Genomic DNA, 26613 nt, shown 5'->3' on the forward strand with positions numbered 1-26613 from the left:
AACACCACCCCAAGACGCAAGGACGTATATAAGGGGGGGGGGGTTCAGGGGGTTCAAACCCCCCCCTTAGGCAGGGCCGGATTAAGGGTAGAGCGAATGGAGCGGCCGCTCTAGGCGCCACATGGTAAGGGGGCGCCAAAATCGAGAATGTGGAAAAATCCATACAAAAAATTATACGTTGCGTGGGCGCGCACATATCACAAAATGGCAGGAGGATTCGGAAATTAATCCACCTATTGAAAATCTAGATTTGTAATTCAGATTAAGTGGAAAGTTGCACCATATTGCCATTCATAAGGGCGCTGTTGCTAGGGTGCCGTAAAAGGAGGATTCTAGCCCTTGACGAACCACATTGTGCGGTGAACGGCAAAGTTACGTCGCTATCCAAATGCAAAAATATACCCGATAGTCCAAAGCGGAGTTCCTCATAAAGCCAAAGGCTCAAAACGTCTCAGAGAGGCGCAATTTTGTGAGTCGCAGCATATGGTGAGCGAATTTCAAAGCACTCAGATCACTTAGTGGCAAAATACCGAAATGGGCGTCCCGACGGTGACGATCGAGTCCGCAGTTAATCTCTTAATTAACTCTTAAGCATTATTATAAAAATAATAGTGATGGCGAAATGTAAGGCCTAAAAGTCGGGAACATAGACGCCCTGTGAAGTCAAAATACCCCAAAATATGTCAAAGACCTCCAGAGTGCAGCTCTGCAGAATGCAGACGATAAAAGCTTGAAAGTTCGCGGATTCCCCGCTGGCACCTTGTCTTAATTAATCGAGTCAATAGGAAAAAAATTCGCGCTTACTATTATTATTATTTTTTTTTTTAATTTATTTATTTAAAGGTAACATACATTTTACATTTTTAAAGTTCCTCGCCAAACTGCTCATGCAGTTTGTTGGCGAGACAGCGCTCATTTTTTACAAAGCTATGTACCGTTCTTAAGTGGCTATAATTCTAAATAATGCTTACCCTAAATTTAACATTAAATAGTAATTTAGTAAATACACAACTATGTGAATATGTGCTTAGACTAACATGCTTTACAAAATAGTAAGTATGTATAACAAACAATACAATGAATTCCTATTACTGCTTGGTAGCTGCATTTAAGGTAGGTTATCTATAAGTGTTTTTTTTTAATTTATTCTTTACTTGCAATAAACTATATTTGTTTTCCTCTCTTAACCATTCTATTTCATTGTATATTTTCGGGACTAAAAATTTATCTGTTCTTCTACCATAATAATTTTTAACTAAATGTTGTATATATTTTTTTATTCTAATATTCTTTGTTCTATATCTACTTTTTTTATATATTTTATACTTATTGTTACAGTAGTTATCAATAGCTATCAAATATTGCATTCTTTGAGGCAGAGGTAGTATTTTATACATTTTATAAAGTTTTTCATAATCACCGTTTAGTTTATTTTTTGTTTTTCTGTCCAATAAATATTTTAAAGTTCTTTTCTGTAACTTTTTAATTTCTTCAATATAAGTTTGGAAGGTTCTACCATACACATTAAGTCCATAACTTATCACTGAGTCCGCTAACGCGTAATAAACGCGTAATAATAATTTATAATTATCTGCTCTTTTAGTTAGGACAAATTCCGAATTTGCTTTCCTGACTTGGCCACTATAGTGCTCCATTTTGTTTGTTATTTTATGTACATGATATTCACGTTCAGCCACACGTAACTATACTAGGGTGCGGCTACGAAAGTTCAACCATTTGTCCCTTTCGCACTCTGTCTGATGAAATCCATAAATTTTGTATTGCGTTAATCTTCAAATTACGGCATTACTATGAAAAAAATTTCGCGCTCGCTACGCTCGCGATTTATTTTCCTACGTAGTGAAACTTCTTCATAAGGGCGCCGAAAATTTATGCCCTGGCGGTGAACTAGTGGCACCTCGTACAACTGGTCGCCAAACCCATCGCAATAATGTTCCAGGGGAAACTGCGGAGATATACTACCAGCGAAACGTATTAATATCCTTTCTTGGAACATTTGATATCCGAGTTAGACGCCCGATTCCAACCTCATGAATACGCAGTTGGCACATTACAAAAGGTCTTGCCAACGAAGACTAATGTTGACAACGCCACAAAAACGGAACTACTGAAAGCTGCTGAACTTTTTCTCCACAAATTCAAATCTGAATACGAACTCTGGCATAATCATTGGTCAACCCTGGAGCCTGAAAAAAAATCTAGAACTGCTATTGGGGCCATCGACCAGTGTGATCCAAATTTCTTTCTTTCGATCAGAAAGTTGCTATTGATACTGGCCACTTGGCCAGGTTAAAAACATTTTTGCGTAATAGGACGGGACAAGAGCGCCTCACGGGGCTAGCCCTTATATGTCTATCCATAGGGAAGTAGCTGCTCTAATAGACGCTAATGATATTGTCAATCAACTAATTTTAAGAAGAAAACGATTAAATATAGTTTTATAAGGAAGTAGTGTCTTTTACACTGATTTAAACTTTCATGATTATTACACATAATTATTTTTAAAATCGGGACTTAATCGCGAACCAAAAAACATCGCAATTTCAATCGGGACGAAGGTTTTAGGATCTCATCCACATGGAATCCTGTCATTAATAAGTGTAAGCCGAAAATAATATCGACAGTCGTTAAATCGAATATCGTCAGAGTTGTATGTCGACAGAGTAACATCCCTAGTGCGCAAACAGTTCAAGTTGATAATCAAAACCAAGTGCGGGTAGTTCGAAAAACTCGCGCGGCTGTCAGAAGGTGTTGATGTCATTTCAAGCCAGTCTTCTCCGAGACCACGGGGACAACGCCGTCTTTGAAACGTTAGAGGTCAGTTTAATATGTAGTTATACGCGATTAAGTCCCGATTTTAAAAATAATTGGTGTCTTTTAATTTGCATCATTATTAATTAAATGTTCGAGACCGCTTTTTATCCGGTTGAGTTTATGACCCGGACCCCCCCCTTAGACTTTCTATATATACGTGCTTGCCAAGACGTATGTACAAAAGGAAAGGCATGGAAAGATTTGCGAAGTCCGGCGTGGCTTCCGTAGCTCAATTGGTAAGAGCATTGCACGGATTGCAAAAAGGATGCGGGTTCAAGTCCCGCCGGAAGCGTAAATTTTTCCATTTTTTTTCCTTTAATATAAAAAATTCAATACCTCTAAGGTAACAATCAGTTAAAATGTCCCTGATGAGGGATAAAACAGGATATCATCGTCATCATCATCAAGGTTAACATTTGAGTATAAACATTAAAATAACATAAATGCAGGAAGGCAATCCCTTATAAAGTTTCTAATTCATTTGTTGTTTCAACCTATGCCCATTTTTCGTGCCCTGCTACTCCTTGAAAAGAGAATGCACATAGCGGACATGAGAATGTTGAGATGGGTGTATGGAGTGACCAGAATGGATCGAATCAGGAATGAGTATATTAGGGGAAGTTTGAAAGTTGCGCCTATAACGGAAAAGATGACTGGCAGGTTGGTATGGTACGGTCAGGTAATGAGGAGGGATGCATGTCATATAGGCAAAAGAATGTTGGAGATGAAGGTTGATGGATGGAGAGGGAGGGGTAAACCCAAACAACGATGGATGGATTGTGTGAAAGAGGATATGAGAAAGAAAAATGTGAGTGTTGAGATGACGAAGGATAGAGGAGAATGGAAGACGAAGACGTGTTGTACCGACCCCACGTAACGTGGGATAAGGGTAGGAGGAAGAAGAAAAAGAAGCTACTCCATATCCAAAATGAAGTGGTATTTCTTTGTATATCCAATACAATACAAATATTCTTTATTATTCACCAATATAACAAAATTACATTAAAAAAAAGCACATAACTTTAATTAACTATGGTAGACAACAGGCGGTCTTATCGCTAAAGAGCGATCTCTAATAATGTGGACACCAATCTCTAATGTCACAGATACTTGCACATTGGACACGCGAAGGCTGCGCTGCTGAACCAGTACTACCAACAAGCGTTCGAGGGTAAACTGGTCATGAGGTTCGATGACACCAACCCCGCTAAGGAAAACGTCGAGTTTGAGAAGGTATGTTTCAAGATTAACACTACTTTTGTAGGTTTAAGTATTGCACTTAGGTATATGCGAAAACTCGCAGATTAGGTAATTTACATTGCGGTATTTGATTTATATGCTGAATTTTATGTAACCTCAACAGTCTGCGACGTAACTAAAATCGCATTCGAGTTCGCGCGTCATGTAATAGGTAAGAACTTACGTTGATGATGATGGGATGATCAAATTAACAAAATTATTGTCTGATCCTTCTAGGTTATCCTCGAAGACGTAGAAATGCTGGAAATCAAGCCGGACCTCTTCACCCACACGTCCCAATATTTCGACCTGATGCTGCAATACTGCGAGAAGCTCATCAAGGAGGGCAAGGCTTTCGTGGACGATACTCCCGCTGAGCAGATGAAAAACGAGAGAGAACAGAAGGTTGACAGCAAGAATAGGAATAATTGTAAGTATTATTAGGCATTGGCAGGATCGCCATGTAGTATTTTGTTTAAGTAGTAGTATTAAAACACTTTATTGTACCAGAAAACAATACAATACACAAGAAAAAAGCTTATCATGAGTACTAAGGTGAACTTATCCCTTTAAGGGACCTCTTCCAGTTAACCTTTGAGCAATTAACGTTGGATAACCTGAAAGACTCGTCAAGGGAGCAAGTATGGTCCACTAGTATCATTAGAACTGACACTGAATTTGGCAGATGTTTGAAAGCTGTCACCAAAAAAGCTAAAAGATTTTATTAAAGATAAATCAGCCAGGTATTGACCAAGTCATTTTGCAAGAGCGCCAGCTGCCAACAAATGGGATATTTGAGATATGAGTGGTATTAGACATTAGTATACAGTGAAGACTGTTAAGAACTTCATTTCATTTATTTGCCATAAATTGTATGTTTACATAAGATGGTACATGTACATGTTTAATAAGTTTCAAAACAATTTTACCAGATTGGTGTAGCATTATTTAAACAATGTTTACAAAAGTAAAACTAACATGCAATATATTTTATTTTATTTTACAAGCTGAAAGTACTCTTTAAGACTATATGGACACAGTTCGATAAGATATTTTTTTAGACAATTGAGGAATTTAGTGGATGAAAGAGACTTTATTTCTATCGGTAAGGCATTGTAAACCCCTGCCGCTAACTTCATTGGTTAATATAATAAAAAGATATTTTCATCCACTAATTCGTTCCATTCGTGCCAGCTCTTGTAACCTGACCTGACCTTTATCCTAACTAAAAGTTTTTTTCTCTCCAGCGGTCGACAAGAACATGCAACTCTGGGAGGAAATGAAGAAAGGATCATCCACCGGCGTGCAATGCTGCGTGCGAGCCAAGATCGACATGCAATCAGCCAACGGCTGCATGCGGGACCCCACCATCTATCGGTGCAAGCCTGAACCACACCCTCGGACCGGCACACAGTACAAGTGAGTTTTTCTACTATCTCTCTCACTCTTTCCCTGACTCTCTTGCGCTCTCGGTCTGTCAACTGTGCGATTAAGGACGTACAGTTAGCTAATGGTTGCATGCGGGACACCACCATCTATCGGTGCAAGCCTGAACCACACCCTCGGACCGGCACACAGTACAAGTGAGTCTTTTGACTATCTCTCGCTCTTTCTCTGACTCTCTTGCGCTCTCCGTCTGTCAACTGTGCGAGTAAGGATATAAAGTCAGCCAACGGTTGCATGCGAGACCGCACCATCTATCGATGCAAGCCTGAACCACACCCCCGGACGGGCACACGGTATAAGTAAGTTAGCTAACGCAAATCGCTATTTCCTATTCGCTATCCCTGTGCCTGCCAAAAACGTTAATTGACCTGCCTAGTGAATTTCGAAAAGGTTCACCATGACAGCAATAGCATAGGTGTAGGTTTTCATGAATTAGGTAAATCAACAGAATATTCCCTACTAAAGTCTGACTGTACACTATATTTCCATAGTAGATATGATATATTCTTAATTTCTTATAGGTATCTTTGGCGCTTCAGGTTTTCGCCAACAAAGACGCGCCGTTATTGTTCAATATCAACTTTCGTTAATTTCACCAGGGTTGATATATACGAAATGTTCAAAGGGTTAACCACATTTTTTTGGAAATCTCTGGGTCTATAATGTTATATCCGATCATGTATAATTGTATATTATTCCAGGGTGTACCCGACATACGACTTCGCTTGCCCCATCGTGGACGCAGTTGAGGGCGTCACTCACGTCCTACGCACAATGGAGTACCACGACCGAGACCCGCAGTTCTACTGGTTTATCGACGCTCTAGGTCTACGCAAGCCTTACATCTGGGAGTACAGCCGGTAAGATCACTTTATGTTACATTACTAATTAATCCCACTTCTGATACCAAATCCAACATCAGGGCCTAATTGCATAACAATTTACAACTCATATTACAAGCGGTAGTCCCCCTCCAATTCATTTTATAAGAAAGAGAGTTCCAGTAATACAAGTGGTTATGATTGGGATTCATTTTCTACACATGTTGTACATTTGTGAGTACAGTCGGTGAGTAACATGCCCCATAGTGGACGCCTTTGAGGGCGTCACTCACGTCCTCCGTGCCACGATCGAGACCCGCAGTTCTACTGGTTCATCGACGCTCTATAGTCTAGGTCTACGCAAGCCTTACATCTGGGAGTACAGTCGGTAATTTACTGTGACCAATGTACAGAATATAGGTACGAATTAGCTAAAAATCGTTGGTCATGTTGACTTATGTTATGTATGTATTTGTGGGAAAGGGACGGAGGAAGTCACTTTTGTTTGTTTATTCTCAAAATAAACCCTTTTTTAACAACATTAAATCTTCTGCCAAACTGCAGGACAGTTTGTTGGCAGAGGGTGTTTGTTGTGCGCGTGTCACGGGACACGCAAGCGCAGACTTGTGGCCGAAAGGTGTGGTTTTTCGGCGGTTCTGGGGCAACCTGCCGAATCTTACAATGGGGCAAACTACGCAACGGATTAACGGTTACGTCATCGCTCAAAACTTATTATTCGTTTGTTACTACATAGATAACACTTTTCTTGGACCATTGATGTCTTAATTAAATAAATGATTTGAAAAACATTTTTTTCTACTCGTCGACTGTAATCTGTCAATTAGGACACCACAGACTAAACTATAAGTGCTAACTTTTCAGTGTTGGATACTCTATGGCAGTTCCGAATCAACTATAATATCTCATTATAGTTGACTTTAGCTAACTGTAATAATTTCAAAAATAGAACTTCATACAATTTCTATACTAATTTGCGATACCTGGCAAATTTTTCTGCATCTGAAACACATTTTTTTATCTGTCGCGTTATCGGCCATTCAGAGACGTTTATTACAAACAATTGGTTGCTAGGTAATTCGATGTTGATACAACGGTGAACGACGCTACTAACATTAATTTTAACTTGGAGATGATATTTCATTGATGATCTTAATTAAATATAATTAAATTTTCACTCTCGAAAAACAATTTTGGCCTAACCAATTTGTATTATATCAGTTCTATTTAACCAATCAGTTCCAGTATTTTTTATGACGATTATTTTTGGAGGGTCAATAATGTATGTATGCCTATGTCTTTTCAGATTGAGTATGACGAACACGGTGTTGTCAAAGAGAAAATTGACCTGGTTCGTGGAACAAGGACTCGTCGATGGATGGTATGTTTAGTACATTACGTACAAGTGCGGAAAAGTGGAAGTTCATTTTCGCACGTGTATCGTACGACGCTTTTAGTACAGATGGCCCTCTGAGGTTTCGACTAAGAATCACTATGTGTACTGAAAATTAACATCTACATTGACTCATTTGCTTTTTAAATGTAGCATTACTGAAAATATTTCTTTTACTTTTACGATTGCTATGTATTCAATATTAATCCAGTCATCATAAAATGTTTTAATTTGTATTGCTTAAGTATAGCTAGGCTAGTTATGAAAAATGCCAAATCAAATTTGGGCCACTTTAATTCAAGATGGCGACTAACCCCGGCGCCCCTCAAGGTCGAAAACTTGCATTTTTCATAACTAGCTTATACTTAAGCAATACAAATTAAAAAATCTTATACCCCACCTTTTGTACGGCAAAGCCCCTATTTTACACCCAATGACTGGATTATATCGCGATCAAACCTAATCAAACAAATTTTCCAGGGATGACCCCCGCATGCCAACAGTACGGGGCGTACTCCGCCGCGGTATGACCGTGGAGGGACTTCGGCAGTTCATTAAGGCCCAGGGCTCCAGTAGATCTGTCGTGTTCATGGAGTGGGACAAAATCTGGGCCATCAACAAGAAGGTATATAACCAAATGACATATCTTATACTTTTAAACGAGCAATTCTTGTATATTTATATATTTATTTACACTGACGATCTCGGAAACCGCTCTAACGATTTCGCAGAAATTTGTTATATGGGGGTTTTTGGGGGTGAAAAATCGGTCTAACTTATCCTTAGGTCCCGGAAAACGCGAATTTTCGAGTTTTCATGCGTTTTCTTCGCGCGCCATCTCGTGTGCAGTAGTTGTACTGTTAAGACAGAATTCTTTCGGTCGATGTAAGTACTATTTATTGCAAACACTAGATGGCGACACAGGTCAAGGCTAAAACGAATAGAAAAATACACTATTTGAGTTTTTGTGGCGAAATGCGCGCCATCTCGTGTGGAGTAGTTGTGTTGTTAAGGCTGAGAATTCTTTCGCTCGATGTAGGTACTATTCATTTTTGAACTAGATGGCGACACATGTCAAGGATACGAACAGAACCGAGCGAAGCTCGGTTGCCCAGATATTTGTATCTGATAAGTGATAATAGGCTAGTTTAGTGTAGTTTCCTATACTTAAAATTAAATATTTTATGCAGTGCACGAAATAAAGCACCACACAATTAGAAGAAAAATATGGACAGTAGTTATGTTTAAACATAATCTCTATTTAATAAGTCAAAGAGAAAGATATAAAGTAAATGAATTGACCGTGACGTCACTCCTCAGTATTTCATAGTAATTCCATATTAGCAAATCGTTTTGAGAGTTCTTACACTGAGAGAAAATACAACCAGTTTTCATGTTCGTTCAACAAGTTTTTTGGTTAAAATAGCGCCTACGTGCTCTTTGGTTCAAACAACAAGCCATTTGAATCAGCAATATATTTGAATCAACAAGTCGATTTTATAAAAACAACCTGATACATATTGTTTTAAACATACGTTTGGCTGATTCAAACGGATAAACCGCAACAAGTCGAACTTGTTAAATTCACAATGCAAATTTCTCTCAGTGTAAAAAGAAACTGATTTGACTAGTAGGAAACTAGCCTATTTGCACATTGGTCTCTGGGTATGATCAATTGATGATTGACCAAACGATGAAAGTTATTCTACAGGGGCTCATTTCTCAAAACTGAAAGTTACAATTTACAAGCGGAAGTCTCTTTCCAACCTGTCATATTAGACATTGACAACCGCTTGTAAATTGTAACTTCGAGAAATGGGCCCCAGGGGCCCGTTTCTCGAAAGGTACAAGCCTTGTATTACAAGTGCGCGAACTGTCAAATCGTATGGGTTGTCATGGAAACACACTTGTAATACAATGCTTGTACCTTTCGAGAAACGGGCCCCAGGTCACATTTCTCAACCAATGGGGCTCATCCATAAATTACGTCACACGTTAAGGGGGAGGGAGGGGTTCGACGAAGTGTGACAATGTGTGACAAGAGGGTGGGAGGGGTCCTAAATTGCGTGACGTCACATTTTAAAATCTATCATAATGTAAGTGTGTGACGTCACACTAGGTAGGGGGGGAGTCTCACAGATGTGACCAGCTGTGACAAGGAGGGGGTGTACATGATTTTTAGTGTGACGTAATTTATGGATGATCCCATTACAAGCGGGCGGTTATAAATTACGACCCGTTTCTGACATAGTGCGCCATCTTTTGTCTGATAGCGAATGTTTTAAAGATGCTGTGGCCAATGACGATCGTTTCTTTTTTTTTTCCCAGGTCATTGACCCGATCGCCCCGCGCTACACCGCACTGGAAGCCAACCCAGTGCCAGTAAACCTAAAGGGTGTAAGCGACTCCACGCTAACCGTCCCCCTGCACCCTAAGAACGCGGACGTAGGGTCCAAAGTCGTGTGGGTCTCGAAGCGGCTGCTTATTGACCAGGTTGACGCAAAGACGCTAAAGGAGGGAGAGAATGCTACATTCATCAATTACGGGAATGTTATGATTAATAAGATTCACAAGTGAGTAGCCTTTATTTTTAACTAAATAACCTAACCTCAAAATTTTACAACTAGGGAAGGAATCAAATTATTTTATTGAATATTTTTGGCGGGCGTGTGATCTAGTGGTAAAGACGTTAGCTACGCGGCTAAAGACCCGGGTTCGATTCCCGGCTCGGCCACCAGTGGGCCTTGCCGTTTTTTCTTTCGTGTATGATATCTATTTCAATTCACCTGATGTAGTAGACCGATTTCCATCAAACAGGGCTATAAACGCTTCCGACTAATTCAGCTTTCAAACAAAAAAAAATCGGTTCATCGGTTCTGGAGCTACGATGACGCACGATATAGACGCACACACAGACAGACAGACACGTGAAGTAGTTTCTTATATAATTATGTAATTGACGACCGGTCTGGCTCAGTCGGTAGTGACCCTGCCTGCTAAGCCGCGGTCCTGGGTTCAAATCCCGGTAAGGGCATTTATTTGTGTGATGAGCACAGATATTTGTTCCTGAGTCATGGATGTTTTCTATGTATATAAGTATGTATTAATCTATTTAACTATGTATATCGTCGCTTAGCACCCATAGTACAAGCTTTGGTTAGTTTGGGGCTAAGTTGATCTGTGTAAGGTGTCCCCAATATTTAATTATTTATATTTTCATTTTTTATGTTCATGTAAATAAATGTACCTCTATTTAGTATATTAATCACCCACCAGATCTGCCGACGGCACAGTGACTAGCATTGACGCAACACCCAACCTCGATAACAAAGATTACAAGAAGACCCTCAAACTGACCTGGTTAGCCGACACCCCACAATCACCAGCCCTTGAAGTGTACTGCGTATACTTCGACCATATCATTTCCAAAGCAGTGCTTGGAAAGGATGAGGATTTCAAGCAGTACATTGGACATCAAACCAGAGTATGTATTATCAAAGATATATGTAACTCCTTATAGACAGCTAAAGCCTAAGAAAGAAACGTACCTCAAAACCATACATAAAAAGGGGCGATGACGTAGCTGGCGATACACCTTTGGGGGACGCTCGGCTAGATGGTGCTAATATTAAGATTTGACATTTTAACACATATCAAGCTAAGAATATGGACCAAACCAAATTGTCAAAACTGAGGTTCAAAAGTTTTAAGCATGTGTCGAGAGATGGCAGTCTATGCACTGTGATTACACATTTTACTTTGACAGTAACTCTCTATAATACTCGATCCTCTTTGGTATTATGAATGTATTGGGGTCAATCCGCGGGAAGAGACATGAATCATGATTATGTTTTATGGCATGGTCAATTTATTCACAATACAAGGTCAAATAGTAATCTATCTCTAAATAAGTGTTACTTTCCCGATATATGCATAGATTACTTTCATTTGCAGCTGTGTATGTGTGTTCAAATAAACAATCAATGAAGTCGTGACTCACGTTACTTTTACATGGATTCACCCGTTAAAAAAACATCTTTGGTAGTTCTAACCAGAAGTTAGTTCTGCACCATAAATAAAAAAGTGACAGCCATACTAATATTATAAATGGGAAAGTGTGTGTGTCTGTTTGTTTGTCCGTATTTCACGGCAAAAAACGGAGCGACGTATTGACGTGATTTTTTAAGTGGACATAGTTGAAGGGATGGAGAGGAGAGTGACATAGGCTACTTTTTGTCTCTTTCTAACGCGAGCGAAGCCGCGGGCAAAAGCCAGTCTAAAATACATTCGCAACAATAAGAACTACTCACACAGAGACGAACAAGAGTCGCTCCCGTGTAAGACGAGATGATAGCGCGAGCGAGTTGTTCGTCGCCGGGCGATAAACTTATAAATCGCACGTTCTCTCTTGTATTTAGATGGGAGCGACTATCTTTTAATCGTTCCTATTCGCCGATAGTTCGTCATTTACTTTTGGTGGGACCAGCCTTACGGCCCAGCCACGACATTGGTCTAAGCGCGACAGCGGTGAGCGGCAGCCAAACGTGCGAATGAAAAGTCCCATCGCTGTGTCTCGTTCCAATGTATGGCCGCAGCGTGCTTAGACCAATGTGGCTGAGCCGTTAGCCTTAAGCTCCAAATTCGAGTGGAAGTTTTAGAGCAATATGAATTGAGCATTTCTTTTTTTTTGCCAGTTTTATGAAGTGTGATATTTTTGAAAAAAATGCGCTATTTCTACTCAGAATTACTAGCTTTTTCAATCCTAGTAATTTAAAAATTTGTCCCATACGATTTTTTCTTATTTTGTTACCATTTTCCGTACATGTTATATGGGGTAACAAAAGAGGAAAGTAACAAAAATGTATGGAAATTCTGGGACACTTTTTGTCTCCCAGTGAGATTGAAAGTACTCGTGATTCTGAGTACAATTGACCTAAAATTCCCTAAAACAATCAAAATTTTTTTATTGGCAAAAAAAAAGAAATGCTCAATTACGCACAAAAGGCTAAATTATTATTTTTTTCCCAGTGGGAGATTCCCATGATCGGCGAGCCAGAGCTCTCCAAACTGAAAGTCGGCGACATCATCCAACTACAACGACGAGGCTTCTTCCGTGTCGACGCGGCGCCATCGCCGCCCTCCGTACACACCCAGCGCGCGGCGCCACTTGTGTTGCTGCATGTACCTGATGGCCACACCAAGGAGATGCCTGGACAGGTCAGTGGTACTATTAGAAAACAATATCTGGGTTCTGTTTCGTATCCTTGACATGTGTCGCCATCTAGTTCAAAAATTAATAGTACCTACATCGAGCGAAAGAATTCTCAGCCTTAACAACACAACTACTCCACACGAGATGGCGCGCATTTCGCCACAAAAACTCAAATAGTGTATTTTTCTATTCGTTTTAGCCTTGACCTGTGTCGCCATCTAGTGTTTGCAATAAATAGTACTTACATCGACCGAAAGAATTCTGTCTTAACAGTACAACTACTGCACACGAGATGGCGCGCGAAGAAAAACGCATGAAAACTCGAAAATTCGCGTTTTCCGGGACCTAAGGATAAGTTAGACCGATTTTTCACCCCCAAAAACCCCCACATAACAAATTTCTGCGAAATCGTTAGAGCGGTTTCCGAGATCGTCAGTGTAAATAAATATATATATAAATAAATAAATATACAAGAATTGCTCGTTTAAAAGTATAAGATATGACTGCGAAGATAGGGATACTTCGGTGCCGTCCGTACACACCCAGCGCGCGGCGCCACTTGTGTTGCTACATGTACCTGATGGGCACACCAAGGAGATGCCTGGACAGGTCAGTGGTACTATTAGAAAACAAATGACTGCGAAGAAGCCCCAGCGTGCCGCGCCACTTGTGTTGCTGCATGTACCTGATGGCCACACCAAGGAGATGCCTGGACAGGTTAGTGGTACTTTTAGAAAACATATGACTGCGAAGACAGGGATACTTCGGTGCCGTCCGTGCACACCCGGCGGCGCCACTTGTGTTGCTACATGTACCTGATGGCCACACCAAGGAGATGCCTGATGAACAGGTTAGTGATACTATTAATACTAGTATAGACAGAAACCATATTACTGCAAAGATTGAAGGTTTTTGCGCGGCCACCGTCCGTGCAAACCAGCGCGCGGCGCCACTTGTGTTGCTGCTTGTACCTGATGGGCACATTAAGGAGATGAAACCATATAGCTGCAAAAATATAATATTTCCTTGACGACGTCTTGCAGAAGTTGGTGGCTATGGAACAATTTTACTAATGATTATAATAACACTTATTTAAAGGCGAATCGAGCTCTTATTAGACCTTTATGTCAGGCTGTGTTCAGATTTCAGTGATTTGGACAGTCGTATAAAGGCATCTGATGTGTGTGTGTGTATGTTAGATTTATATTAACCGAAATAATGCGAAACGTCTCCGTTGAAGTGGTTTCTTCTGTTCGGATATTCCTCTACAGGTCAACATTATCAACAGTCATTATTGTAAGCAATAATTATATGAAATTATTTTGTCAAGTGTAAAGTATTAGTTACACATACATAGTACACATACTTGGTAATTTTTAAAATAAAACATCAAAAAAAGGAAACTTAAAATGTAATCTCAACATATTTTAAACAAATGAAACTTAAACATTCTTCTATAATCTCCGCTTAACTATCAACAGTCATCAAAGGACTCGTAAATAAATGGGTTAGCGAAAACGAACTCGATAGCGATTCTACACCGAGGATGCATGGCTAGCATACTGGACAGGAGGTCTAAAAACGCTCGTAGTTTCTTCTTGTCCTCTCGCTTGCTTTCTATGTCTTTCTCTTTCCCCCAATCGTTGGAGTAGGCTTGGAATAGGGAGGTGTTCAGTTTTCCGTTGAATTCGATCTCGTTTATTATTACTTTCTGAAAAATGGAAGAAAGTTAAGAGTAAGTAGTCGGCGTAAGTGTAAGCATAGATTAAATATAAGAAGATCATATCCCATACATTAAAATGCGACCGCCTAAGAACGCGCATACACTACACCACATATAGATGACGCCACAAAAAATGCCTTGTAAACGAGGTAGGCAGAGCACATTTCACTGCTCAGGTTTCGGTGCTACTCTCGACAGTTAAGGTTTTGAAAGATAAGGAAATATAAACCAAATGAAAGCGTGTTAGTTACCTCTCTACTCCCAAGTCTCTTCATAAACGCAGTTCCTCTAAAATGCGCATTCCTAAACTGGGATTCCATCAGCATTTCCATAGGTATAGCACCAAGCGTGCACAATTGCTGATACAATATATTATTGTTATAAAACCCAGGGAAAAGTTTGTTATTCGTCGCCATTTCGTACATGACTAGAGCGGTTGACCAGACATCTATTCCGTAACCAGCTGGGTAGCCTAGTATTAGTTCTGGTGCCCGATAGTTGACAGTCCCAGTGTTGGGCAAAAGGCTGCTTTCTTCTAGGTAGGAGGCTTGGTCGAAGCCGCAAAGCTTTATGCGGGTCTGAGATGAGTTTATTAGGATGTGGCTTGGTTTTATATCTGGAAAATAGAATATATAAATGAAACGAATGAACTGCTTTTGGGCGTCGTTTTGGTGACGTCCTCAGCTCTCTTATATACAACACGGCCGTAAAATTCCAGAGCGATTTGATTGGTTGTACTGTGCATGTGGCTAAAAGATTACTCTATAACTGGTTGTTATCACTCGACTATAACGAGACTGAGACATTACTCTTGAAAATTGTTTATTATTATCACACATGTAATAAATATAACTAACTAAATTGGAAGAAAATTGCTAAAATGTCAAGCCTACCTGGTTACTTACTACACATATAGTCTAATAGGTAAATTATGTAAATTGAATGTATACTAACTAACATAATTGTAACTTTCTGTAATTTACTGTATCTATCCGTAATATATATTTTCTTTCCTTCATCGTCATTGCATGACATTCAACTTAAGCATCTGGTCTCCCGCGATACAGGCCTAGCCTAGTGCGGGGACTCCTGAGGTATCGGTAAACCAACTAAGCTATGCACGTAGGTAATTGTAAGCTATGTAAGAATGCATCTCATTTGTGTCTTTTTGTGCAATAAACATTTTTTATCTTTTTTATCTTTTATCTTAAATGAATCAGTCAAAAAATTGTTTTATTTGTTAGGTAGTTTAGATGATTCAGTGGCGGAGTAACCTAAAATGAGAGCTATGATTATACAGATGTAGTGCGAAAAGATTTGCCTTCGTATTGTTACGGAAACGTACGAACGTGTCATGCTATTTCAGTAAATAATATATAATAGTTATTTGTTATACAAGGGGGCAAAGTTGTATTTTAACGCCGAGTGTGGAATTGAAAAACGAGCCAGTGAAAGGATTCTATAGTTGAACCACGAGCGAAGCGAGTGGTTCGAGAATAGAATCCTGAACTTGCGAGTTTTTTAACACACGAGAAGTAAAATACATTTGCACCCGAGTGTAACACAAAACTTTTCCCCTCACTATAGCGAGGAAACTACAACCCAAAAAATGCGTTTATCACTGCTTCTAGTAGTTCCACAGGAGGTAAATCATCTTTATTACTAGATTCACCTACTTTTATCAATTTTAAAGCCGTTAATTTGACTTTATTCAAGGTCAAATTACTTTACCCACTAGTGGATAAAGTGCGTTTTTACCCGCTGGTATTAAAGGACAAAACACGAGTTTCCGAGCTAGTGAGGGGAAAATATTATTACACAGATTGACTGAGGCCCACGGTAAGCTCAAGAAGGCTTGTGTTGCGGGTACTCAGACAACGATATATATAATATACAAATACTTATATACTTAGAAAACATCCATGACTCAGGAGCATATATCTGTGCTCATCACACAAATAAATGCCCTTACCGGGATTCGAACCCAAGACCGCGGCTTAGCAAGCAGGGTCACTACGCGCTAGGCCAGACTGATCGTCAAAATTCAGTCAGTCTCAGTACAAGATGTACTGGCATTGACTGAACTAGCATGACAAAAACGAACGTTTCCGAAAAAATATGAAGGAAACCCTTTTCGCATTACATCTGTATTGGACTATATACTTTATGAACAGTGATCGGAACTATGGGAGCAAAACTTTAACAAAACCTTAGAGCTGACATAAATTTAAAATAAAACCAAGATTATTATTTTCAGATCAGTGGTGTTACATTTGATTCTATACCTGAATCCAAGATTTCTAATACATTACTACAAGGATATTAATATTTTCATGGCTGTACGTACTCTAAAATGTCCACTTAGCAAGTTTTGTTAAAGTTTTGCTCCCATAGTTCCGATCACTGTTTATGAATATGCTCTAACGCGATGCATATCGTCACTACTTTTAAAAAATCTCGTTTCTCACGCTGCTCCTCAAAGTTAAAACGCAGTAAGTCTATATGCATTCCATACATACTTACTACAATTTTCTTTTCATTGACAGACGAAGATACAAGTTTTTTTTTAAATTAGTGACGATATACTGATAGATACGAAAGACCGATCTATCCACCTAAACGTTTCAGCATTAAGATTAAATTAATCCCTATATTTTTTTGCCATTTAGATTACATAATATATACCAATTTCTCTTTTAAGTCACCTTATCTAGTAAACAGTGCAGCTGAACACTAAACCGGGTTTCACTAAACTGCGGACTTAAACTACCGAATGCGCATATGTGACATATGTTTGTTATGAAAAAGCGGCACCCCGTGAATCTATTTTTAACTTCCGAAGTCCTGACCTTATCGACATACACAAGTAATCTAACGATATCAATACCACTGGCCCTCTAGCCAAGCATGCAATCGTTAACGCTCCGTCGTTTCGTAGTTCTCTCTCTTTCGCTCTTCCGTATTGGCGCGACAGAGCCGCGTGTCGTTCGCCAAGGAGCGTTAACGATTGCACTTCTGGCTAGAGGCCCTGAAGTGCGTAACTAATCTATTTGGACAACACAATGGGGCCTTATAAGCATGAAAGTACTTTACACACGTTTAGTTTACTTTTATAGTTTGTTACAAAGTAATCGCATTGAGGGAATTTCGTACAGTTTGAGCAGCCGTGTTTATATTGTGTTACAATTTCCGGGAAGGCGATCTTTACAGTAAATCAGAAGTCACTCTGACCGCTTTTTAAACACCTTTTCAACTTTGTAACTGAGGTTAAGTTTGTTGGTCATCTTTCATACCCACGAATGCTGGCCACCAAATACATGCCTATAAAAAATAAAAGAAAAAAAAGACGTACCTGAATGAATAATGTTATTGTTCCTCAATATAGTAACAGCAGAAACCAGCTGCCTGCTCAGAATCTGCACATGATCAATGTGGAAACTTCGCTTATTTTCAAAAAAGGCCTGTTCAAGATTCATAGGATAGTACTCCATGAAGTAGCACCATAGCCCAGAGGCCACAAATCCGGTGATTAGTCGAACACAGTTGAGATTGTTCGCTGGGACGCCATTTTGAAGTTCCATCATCATATTCTTCTTTTGAAAACCTAAGTTGTATCCGTTGGACTGCTTCCTAAAAATAAATACATACAAGTTACAAATATGTTCACAAAGATGAGTATTTTATGCAACTGGTAGTTAAGAGGTCAAAAAAGGTGAGTGGCGTGGGTAACAATTTGAGGCGAATTTAAGGCGAAGCCGAAAATTGTTAATAATGACGCCACGAGTATTTCTTGACTCAGTTGTACACCATTGCTTGCAATATTTTTCCAACGAAGCATATATTATACAGCAGTCAAATTTTATTACACCCCTCTTTTTGCATTAGTGTCAAATACATATAGGTAAACTTTAGAAGCTTTCAGCCAGGCTGTTACTGAAATATTTAAAAGAAAGTTTAGGTATATGATGTACTTACTTCAATACTTTTATTGCAAAATCCTGTTTTCGCGAATCTATGCACCGATATATTTTGGAGAACCTTCCATCGAATCGTATTACTTCTGTAACAGTGCATTTTTCTCCCAACATCAAAAGCATTCTTGATTGCAGAATTTGAACAAACTTGCTATTGGCTAAGTTACTTCTTGCTACTTCATTTTCTTCACTATATTTGGCTTCTGTATCTTTGTGTGAATTTGTATCAAGCCTTGTGCTAACATTCTGCTTTTTTGCAGTGTCCGGAATTGTCTTTGGTACAATTTTTTTGGGAATATCTTCAGTTTTTGGTGGCTTGTCAGATGGTTTTGTATCAGTTTTATTCGTCTTTTGTAAATTATCTTTTTTATCTTTGAATGTATGTATATCTGTATTTGTTGTTCCAGGTTGTATCTCATTTGTTACCTTATCTTGGATAATAGTTTTTTCACTTTCGGAATTATTTTCAACAATATTTGTTTTCGTTTCGTTAATAATATCTCCCACTGCTGTTTTGTTAGGCTTACTTTGTTCAGCCGTAATTATATTTTGAGTATTAGCGCCATCATTATTTTCATCTAACTCACTGTTATCAACGCTTTCTTCAATGCCATAGTCTGTGTCTAGTACTAATACTGATTCAGAGTTGTCGCCTGTAGGTTCAACAAGTATTACTTTAGTTGATTCATTTAACTGACTTTCTTTGACATGTTTTATATCTCTTTTATTTTTATCTAATACCAATATCGATTCTGTACATTCTCTAGCAGGTTCAGAACTGGTTACAACATCTAATTTATCTCGCAAACTTTCCTTCTTAGACAATATGTCTGCAGTTTTTGTCTTTCGTTGTCTGTTTGTGATTAATTTCTGTTTCGCTGTCTGAATCATCAATTAAAATAACATCAGGGTCTGGTTTAATGCACGTCAATATTTCAGTTGTGTTATGGACAGCAGCAGCAGTCATTGTCTCTATTTGAGTAATCGGAGTTTGGTGCTGCGTATTTGAATACTTCATTACTGTAGTTGACATTTCGACTTTATTCTGTTTTTTGTTATTTTCATCGGTATTATTGTTTGTAGAAGCAATAAAAGATTTTATCGCGTTTAGTTCTAAATTGTTATCATCTTGAAGAGCATCTATGAGGTCTCTGTGATCAGAGTAAATATTACTTTCTGAATTAGACATTGTCGTAGGTGCTTCAGAAGATCCAAGTGGCAGTTTAGCATCTGTTATGATTTCTGAATCCTCCATTTTAGTCACTAACTGCAAGCCTTTGTCAAGGGTGTTCTTAACTACTCCAGAATTCTGTAATATTTTAACCAAATCTATATTACCCTTCATTTCTGTATCATCAATATTTGTTTCTGGCAGATATGCAGCAGATTCTTGATAATTATTAAAAGATACATTTGTGTCAGAGCTAGAAACATTCTCAATTTTTTTTACGTCCTCAGCTTGAGGATTGCAATTCTGGTATGTATCAGTTATAGTTTCAGTTCTGGCGCTTAGTTCTGTACTTGTGTTATCTAACTCTGTACTTATATTCGATCTTATTGTGTTTAGGTTTTCTACACAGCAGGTCCTGCAAAAAGAAAAAAACATTAAAATAAAGAACATTTCGAATATTTACAATTTCAGACATTAACAAACTAACCTATGATTATTGACTGTTGACTGTAATGCTGGTTCTTGATTCAATTCCATTTTATTTTCAGAAAGATTAACTTCACGCGTTGTATTTAATATCAAAGTCTCTTTATGAGCTATAGCCTCTATTATCTTAGTATTGTCTGATGTGCTGTGTTGTACGTTCATATCAACAGCGGTATTTCCCTCCGTCGTTTTTTTGGCACAGTCTTTACTACACTCGTTTAGACATTCTGCAATTTCATCTACGTTAAAGTCATCAAGGAAACTAAGGTCCATATTTTCCATTGTTTCGGCGCTTGTGTCAACCTCGCCTTTGGTAGATTCTTCGTCAGTTGTATCCCCATGACCAAATACAATGTTGATTTCTAGCTTTATTTTTTTACGTTTTTTATCTTTAGGTGATGGTTGCTTACGCGCCAATTTCTTTACCGGTGATTTCTTCATTGTGGGTTTTTCTTCATTGTCATCTTCTGCATTAAATGATATAATCAAATTTTCTTCTGGCACAAATCGCTCACCGTTAGGCACTGTGGCAAATTTATTTTTCTTGTGAATATGGTTCCAGTTATAGTCTTCTTTCCGATAGTCGGTTTTAGGATATTTACGCTTAAGTTTTGCTCTTAAATCAACGTGTGAACCCCTTTGAGCATGCTTCTCAGAATTTTGACTATGATAATCTCTATTTTTGCTTGATGATTTTTCGTAATTAGTATGGTAATCAGACCCAGACCCTTTATGGTAGATTTTTTCTGAATTATGAGATGGATGGTCTGTTTTTATTCGCGAAACGACGCTTTTGATAGGCGAGATGCTTTTACTTAATCTACCTTCATGGGCGGTTTTAGACCTTTTTTTTGCTGTGTTATCAGTATCAGGCGAAGATAGTTTAATTTTTTTAGTCTTACTGCTCGAATGTTCTCTTTGACTAGATTTTTTTTCTGCAGCAGCCCGTTTCTTTTTTAATATTTCAATAATTTCTTCCTTTGTTAAACGAGGTCGCTGCAAATGAGCGTCTTTATTGGCTACTGCCTTATCCTTAGGTCTTTTTGACTGTATATCGATCGTTCGACTTTCTTTCGATTGACCACGTTTTTCTAGTTTACTGGCTTTAGAAGAATCTGAAACATGCTCTTTCTTCGTTTTAATTTTAGTTGAAAAAGTTGGATCTTTTTTATTCTTTAATTTATAAATCTCTTTAAGAGTTTTTATATGAGCAATAATATCTTCGTTTGTTTTATGACTTATATTTCTTTTTGTATTTTTGGGCGGCGAAGGGTCGTTTTGATCCCTTGCCAAAGTTGTTTCCTTAATTGGTTTGCGCTGTTTAATTACCTTGTCATGTTGTGGTTGATCGTTTTCTTTGTTATTTGTCGTTTGAGTTTCATTACATTCTTTATATTTAGATGGCACGCGTTCACCACATTTTGTTATGTATTGTTTGTCAATGTGTGGAACCGTAACTTTCTTCTTGAGCAGTTTTGTTTCACTACAAGTTTTAAGTTGTTCGGAATTCTTATACACCTTCGCCTGAGTTTTGGCGTGGTTATATTTATCCTGGATATTACTTAAATCATGTTTTAATTGAATTGTTTCTTTAATCTTATTTTTATCAGTAGTTTCTTTATATGTTAGCGTATGAAGGGCCGCAGTTTTGTTGTGGTTTATTTTAACGATATCGTTATTATTTTTTGATGACGACACCAAAGTCTGTTTTTTCAGTGTGACGCTGTTTTGTATACAAATGTTATTAGTATTATTTGTGCTAGCAGATTCTTCTATTGGGTGTACTGACTGTTTGTTTTTTGATTGCATAGGAATCTTGTAGTTTTTAGGCAAAGAAGGTTCTTTTCTTACATCGGTTGGGCGTGTAATATTGTTTGTGTTGCTATTAGGCGTCATTTCTTTGGTCATGGTGGCTTGAGGTACTGTTTTAGGTTTTATAAGATTGATGTTAATCTTTGGTTGAGTAGTTTTTTTCTCCATTTTTTGATCAGCTAATACTGTATTAGTTTGTTGTTGATTAAAAGTGTATGGTAAAGTAGTTTCTCTGTTTTCTGGTTTGGCTGCCGTATTTGTGACGAGGGACGTTGGTTTTGACGCCAGGCCGTAAATCTGTCGAAAAATTATTAATTACTAAATTATGAAAGATTTTTTTTTACGTTTTTCTATACTTGTGGGCAGTCATGAACTCATGACGTCATAAGGCTAATTTTCTAGATTTTGAATTTATATAACATTCTGTTAGGTAAACTTGAATTTATTTTGTACTTGTACCTGTTTTGTACAAGTACACCGGTACTTACGAAGATAAAACAGAAGAATTTTGTGTTTGTGTAAGTGAGCAACACATTGTAATAAAAATAAATAATCATCTTTAGTTTCAATTTTGACAACACTTCACGAGTTAAAAAAAATCACCTATCTAACATGAATATTACATTTGATTTATTAAACATATTGAATACATAATCTGATTAGAACATTTAAGTAACTTGAATTTTATTAGGTAACATGCGCATAGCATAGCCAACCATACATTTAGAAATATAACTTCACCATATAAGATTGTGTGACTTTCTCAAATAACATAAAAAAAAACAAATTTGAATTACCTGTTAGGTACGGTCAGCCAAGAAAGTGTTTTACCACTTTCCGACTCTATTTTAAACACATAAGGTCGAAAAGTGGTAGACCACTTTTTCGGCTGACTGTACAGTGTCCTTAAGTTTAAACGACGATGTGGTACCTTTTGCTTGAGAACGGCACATATGTAGCTGCAAAATTGCATGGAGAAATTGTCAATGAATTAATTGATAATTTGACATGCACTTTTGCAGCTCACTGTACAATCCATACTAATATTATAAATGGGAAAGTGTGTGTGTTTGTTTGTTTGTCCGTCTTTCACGGCAAAACGGAGCAACGAATTGACGTGATTTTTTAAGTTTACCTACAACACAAGCTATCTTGAACTTACCGTGGGACTCAGTCTATCTGTGTAAGAATGTCCTATAATATTTATTTATTTTTTATATTTATTTATTTATTCTCTTAGTACTAAAGTTCAACAGGTTCACTGCATGACATATTGAGAACAAAATGATTATCTATTCCTATCACCATTACTGTTACACATTAAATAAAATGCCATGTGCTGCTGTGTGTACTGATGTGGATTTCAAAGAAATTGCATCTGTTTCTATGTAACTTTATACAAACTACACGTAAATCTTTTTTATTAAATATTTATTTTATTTGAGGATGTTTTTCTTTTACAACACAATAATCAATATCAATTGAATAATGTTTCTCTCACTGTATATAGATAACAATCAGTTTCTGGAGTAGTGCACCATTTTGTGTCTGGCACTTCTGGCAGTGAATATGTTAAATGCATGTTTACATATATTTGAGCACATTAGCGGGTCTTATATAGATTATAATCTGTCTGGTTTTTTTTTAATTATTATTGTTAAACTAAAATTTTGAGATGTTTTACAAAAATATAAAATAAGTGTTGTAGTTACTTGATAAATTAAAGTCACTTTATTATTCATAAAATATTCAAAACATAATTAGTTCATTTTATTCAATTCTAAACAGTCTGTTTAATACGATACAGGAGGGGTCAATTCTCCATACAAACACTCTCGACTATTTCCTCCCTGTTTTTGAAGATAGAGCACTGATTTTTTCAACATAGATTATTACTATTTTTATCTGTGTCGGACCATTTTGATTTTTTTGATATTCTTATTTTTAAAGACGCTGGAGCTCATCAAAAATTTCCAAAAACGGCCTTATTGATTATAGCGCAAATAAAGGTGGTATTCAAAATTGGTAACAATTGCCAAAAAAACTAAACGGTCCAACACAGACAATTTCATTCTTATTCAGATTCTCAAATTTCGTAACGATTGATTAAGTTTTGAAGGAGGAAACAGTTGAGAGTGGTACCTCGATTTTAAAGATTGTTTCTCAATATCTTTTAACTGAGTTCTGAATGGAAAATTTTTATTCAATAAATCTAGTTAATAACACTAGTATATTTAACTAAAATTCCCAAATTGAAAGGGGGTCTCCTTTCCATTTTAGCATTTTCACTCCTGTAGCGTCTTAATACTTTTGGATAACTACATTACTTTCTTGAAAAATCCATGATGTTTTAGTAACTTAACTAGTCTAGCTGGCTTGGCAAAGACGTACATGTCTCAATTCTTTTTATTTTAAAAATATTGTCCCTACTTCTACATACCTTTAACATACACATTAATTTTAACACAGGAAGTAGCAAATATCAAATAACATGGTCAGAGTGTAGCAAAGGGTGGCCCATATATAGGACTTAGAAAAATTTTAATTTTTTTTTTTTTTTGCTCGTTTTTACTACTTTTTTGATCAGAACATTAAAGAATATGTAAAAATAAGCATCTTTTACTGGAACTTTTTTTCTCTAAATTGAGAAATGGCCGAAATATAGCGACACAAAGTTTTATAAATTTCAACACTTAGAAAATTTTCACACTGAGCGGTGTCATTATAACACCTATTTTTGATGAATGAAACATATAGAACACATCAAAATAAGCATCTTTTACTGGAACTTTTTTTCTCTAAATTGAGAAATGGCCGAAATATAGCGACACAAAGTTTTATAAATTTCAACACTTAGAAAATTTTCACGCTGAACGGTGTCATTATAACACCTATTTTGGATGAATGAAATATATATGTCACCGCAAGATTGTAAAAACCGTTAGATTATAATTTTACTAGTCAGATTGTATCGCGCATTTTGGAAGAAACCTAACCAACCTAACCTAACCTTACTCTGGGGCCCTAATGGTCATAATGACACCACATACATCAAATTTTTTCTAAGTCCTGCGCCCTTCATACTGTGATAACTTCGTAATGGTGGCTCGTAGAAAAAAGTTTATTTGAAATAATATGGTTTTTTCGACATATAAAATATGATTACATTGGAAAATAAATAAAAAAAATTTTGGTCAAAATTTTTCTAAGTCCCAGGTACGGCCACCCTTTCCTACACCCCAACCAATAACATTCTGTAATTGATCATAAGATATGTGTACAAGTTCAAAGCTTGGGCTTACCCTGCCCTTAAGGTTAATGACCTCTGCTTTGCTAGGACCGTACACACTCAGGTTTGATTGCCCACCATGCTCACAATCGGACCTAGAGGAACAGTTTTTAGACAGTGAAGGGGCCCCAACAAAATTTCAAAGGGACCCTGGAATCTAACTGTCATGCCAAGTGCCTAGGGGCCATATCTTGAGCACAGGACTTCCAGTACTTGCAATAAGTCAGTACAGTGTAATTCAAACTTACAGTTAACTACATTACCACTAACTTACTCTGTCAAACTTTGTTGAAGTCCCACCAATACTTTGAAGATAATTAGCTGCCCAACTTGTCGGCGACCTCTGAACTTTACGCACATCTATCAGGACATCATTATTTCTACCACTGAAATTCAGTTTTGCACCACTTTTTCTTGCAAAAACATTGGAGTAAATGATTCCTGGTGTAGGAGTAGGCAAAACAGTATCACTTTCTTTCACTTTCTTAGGCGACGGTTCGTAAAACGTTTCGATGTTATCAGTAGGCACAATCACGAGATTTGGGCTGTCCTCCTGGACAACGTAAGGCTTCTTCGACATTTTACGCAGAAATGAAAATAAAAAGTCACGTTTTCGAGACGGTCGTTCATTTGTTACTCGACGTTCGAAACTTCAATAAAATCAAAGAAGGTAGGTAAACAAATTCGTTCTGTCAGCAGAAGTATCAATTTCGCAAAGTCTTATTAGAAACGCTGAACTCTTTATCTAAATTAGCATTTTTCGCTTATAATCCACATTTAATACGATATTGCAGTGTAATGGAAATTCATAACTTTTATTTGAATGACTGAAGCAGTTTAGAATAACAAAAAGTAAAACTAAATGTGTTTACAAATTACGACGGCCAATCGTGCTAGATTTGAAATATGACTCGCGCACATTTTATAACCTTTTCAAAGTTAATTCCTTACTTATTTCTCCACTTCGAAATATAATTAATTCATGCTTGTGTTAACAAAACTACTATCAACACTATAATTGTATTTTAAGTAAGCTTTCGCCCGCCAAAGATAACTTGTAGCAGTTGTAGCAAGATTCGAATGGTCGCCCCCGCGATAAGCTTTTTCTTGTTTTTACTCCATATGACATTGACACTAGAGGTAGGTGTTGCCCGGTCTCTCTTATTAAATATCTCAACTTTTTGTATTTAATTA

The 26613-nt window shown here is 37.5% G+C and overlaps 2 protein-coding genes across 5 annotated transcripts in view; one reads left to right on the forward strand and one right to left on the reverse strand.

Moving 5' to 3' along the window:
* Positions 1-26613, forward strand: part of LOC125232620 (bifunctional glutamate/proline--tRNA ligase) — a 116366-nt gene that overhangs the window by 3641 nt on the left and 86112 nt on the right. Inside the window, exons 5-13 of one of the 3 annotated variants that reach the window (XM_048138360.1) lie at positions 3942-4068; positions 4312-4504; positions 5322-5493; positions 6222-6380; positions 7666-7740; positions 8233-8377; positions 10081-10325; positions 11029-11236; positions 12781-12969. In XM_048138360.1, the coding sequence (XP_047994317.1) occupies positions 3942-4068; positions 4312-4504; positions 5322-5493; positions 6222-6380; positions 7666-7740; positions 8233-8377; positions 10081-10325; positions 11029-11236; positions 12781-12969 (1513 nt within the window). Of the gene's footprint in view, positions 1-3941; positions 4069-4311; positions 4505-5321; positions 5494-5580; positions 5658-6221; positions 6381-7665; positions 7741-8232; positions 8378-10080; positions 10326-11028; positions 11237-12780; positions 12970-13618; positions 13682-26613 lie in introns of those variants that run through there. The other 2 variants (XM_048138362.1, XM_048138363.1) reach the window with 2 other exon arrangements.
* Positions 14359-26441, reverse strand: LOC125232621 (serine/threonine-protein kinase prp4-like). Of its 2 annotated transcripts, XM_048138364.1 has the most exons (6): positions 25694-26435; positions 20320-22427; positions 18663-20247; positions 18040-18317; positions 14939-15303; positions 14359-14675 (listed from the first exon to the last, which is right to left on the reverse strand). In XM_048138364.1, the coding sequence occupies exons 3-6, from the start codon at positions 19550-19552 to the stop codon at positions 14439-14441; spliced, it is 1770 nt and encodes a 589-aa protein (XP_047994321.1). In that variant the 5' UTR covers positions 19553-20247; positions 20320-22427; positions 25694-26435; the 3' UTR covers positions 14359-14438. The 2 variants fall into 2 exon arrangements, 1 of the variants encoding a protein (XP_047994321.1); XR_007177769.1 differs by lacking the exons at positions 14359-14675; positions 14939-15303 and having other exon boundaries at positions 18179-18317; positions 25694-26441.

Source organism: Leguminivora glycinivorella, chromosome 13 (assembly GCF_023078275.1).
Source record: "Leguminivora glycinivorella isolate SPB_JAAS2020 chromosome 13, LegGlyc_1.1, whole genome shotgun sequence".
NCBI lineage: Eukaryota > Metazoa > Arthropoda > Insecta > Lepidoptera > Tortricidae > Leguminivora > Leguminivora glycinivorella.

What these genes read in the sequence shown, in the direction of transcription:
- LOC125232621 (XM_048138364.1), bottom strand. Translation starts at nt 19,552, where the DNA reads ATGATTCAGACAGCGAAACAGAAATTAATCACAAACAGACAACGAAAG. An exon ending in TTTGCAATAAAAGTATTGAA is followed by an intron (nt 18,318 to 18,662) that starts GTAAGTACATCA and finishes ATTTATTTTTAG; the next exon opens with GAAGCAGTCCAACGGATACA. An exon ending in CAATAACATTATTCATTCAG is followed by an intron (nt 15,304 to 18,039) that starts GTACGTCTTTTT and finishes TCTATTTTCCAG; the next exon opens with ATATAAAACCAAGCCACATC.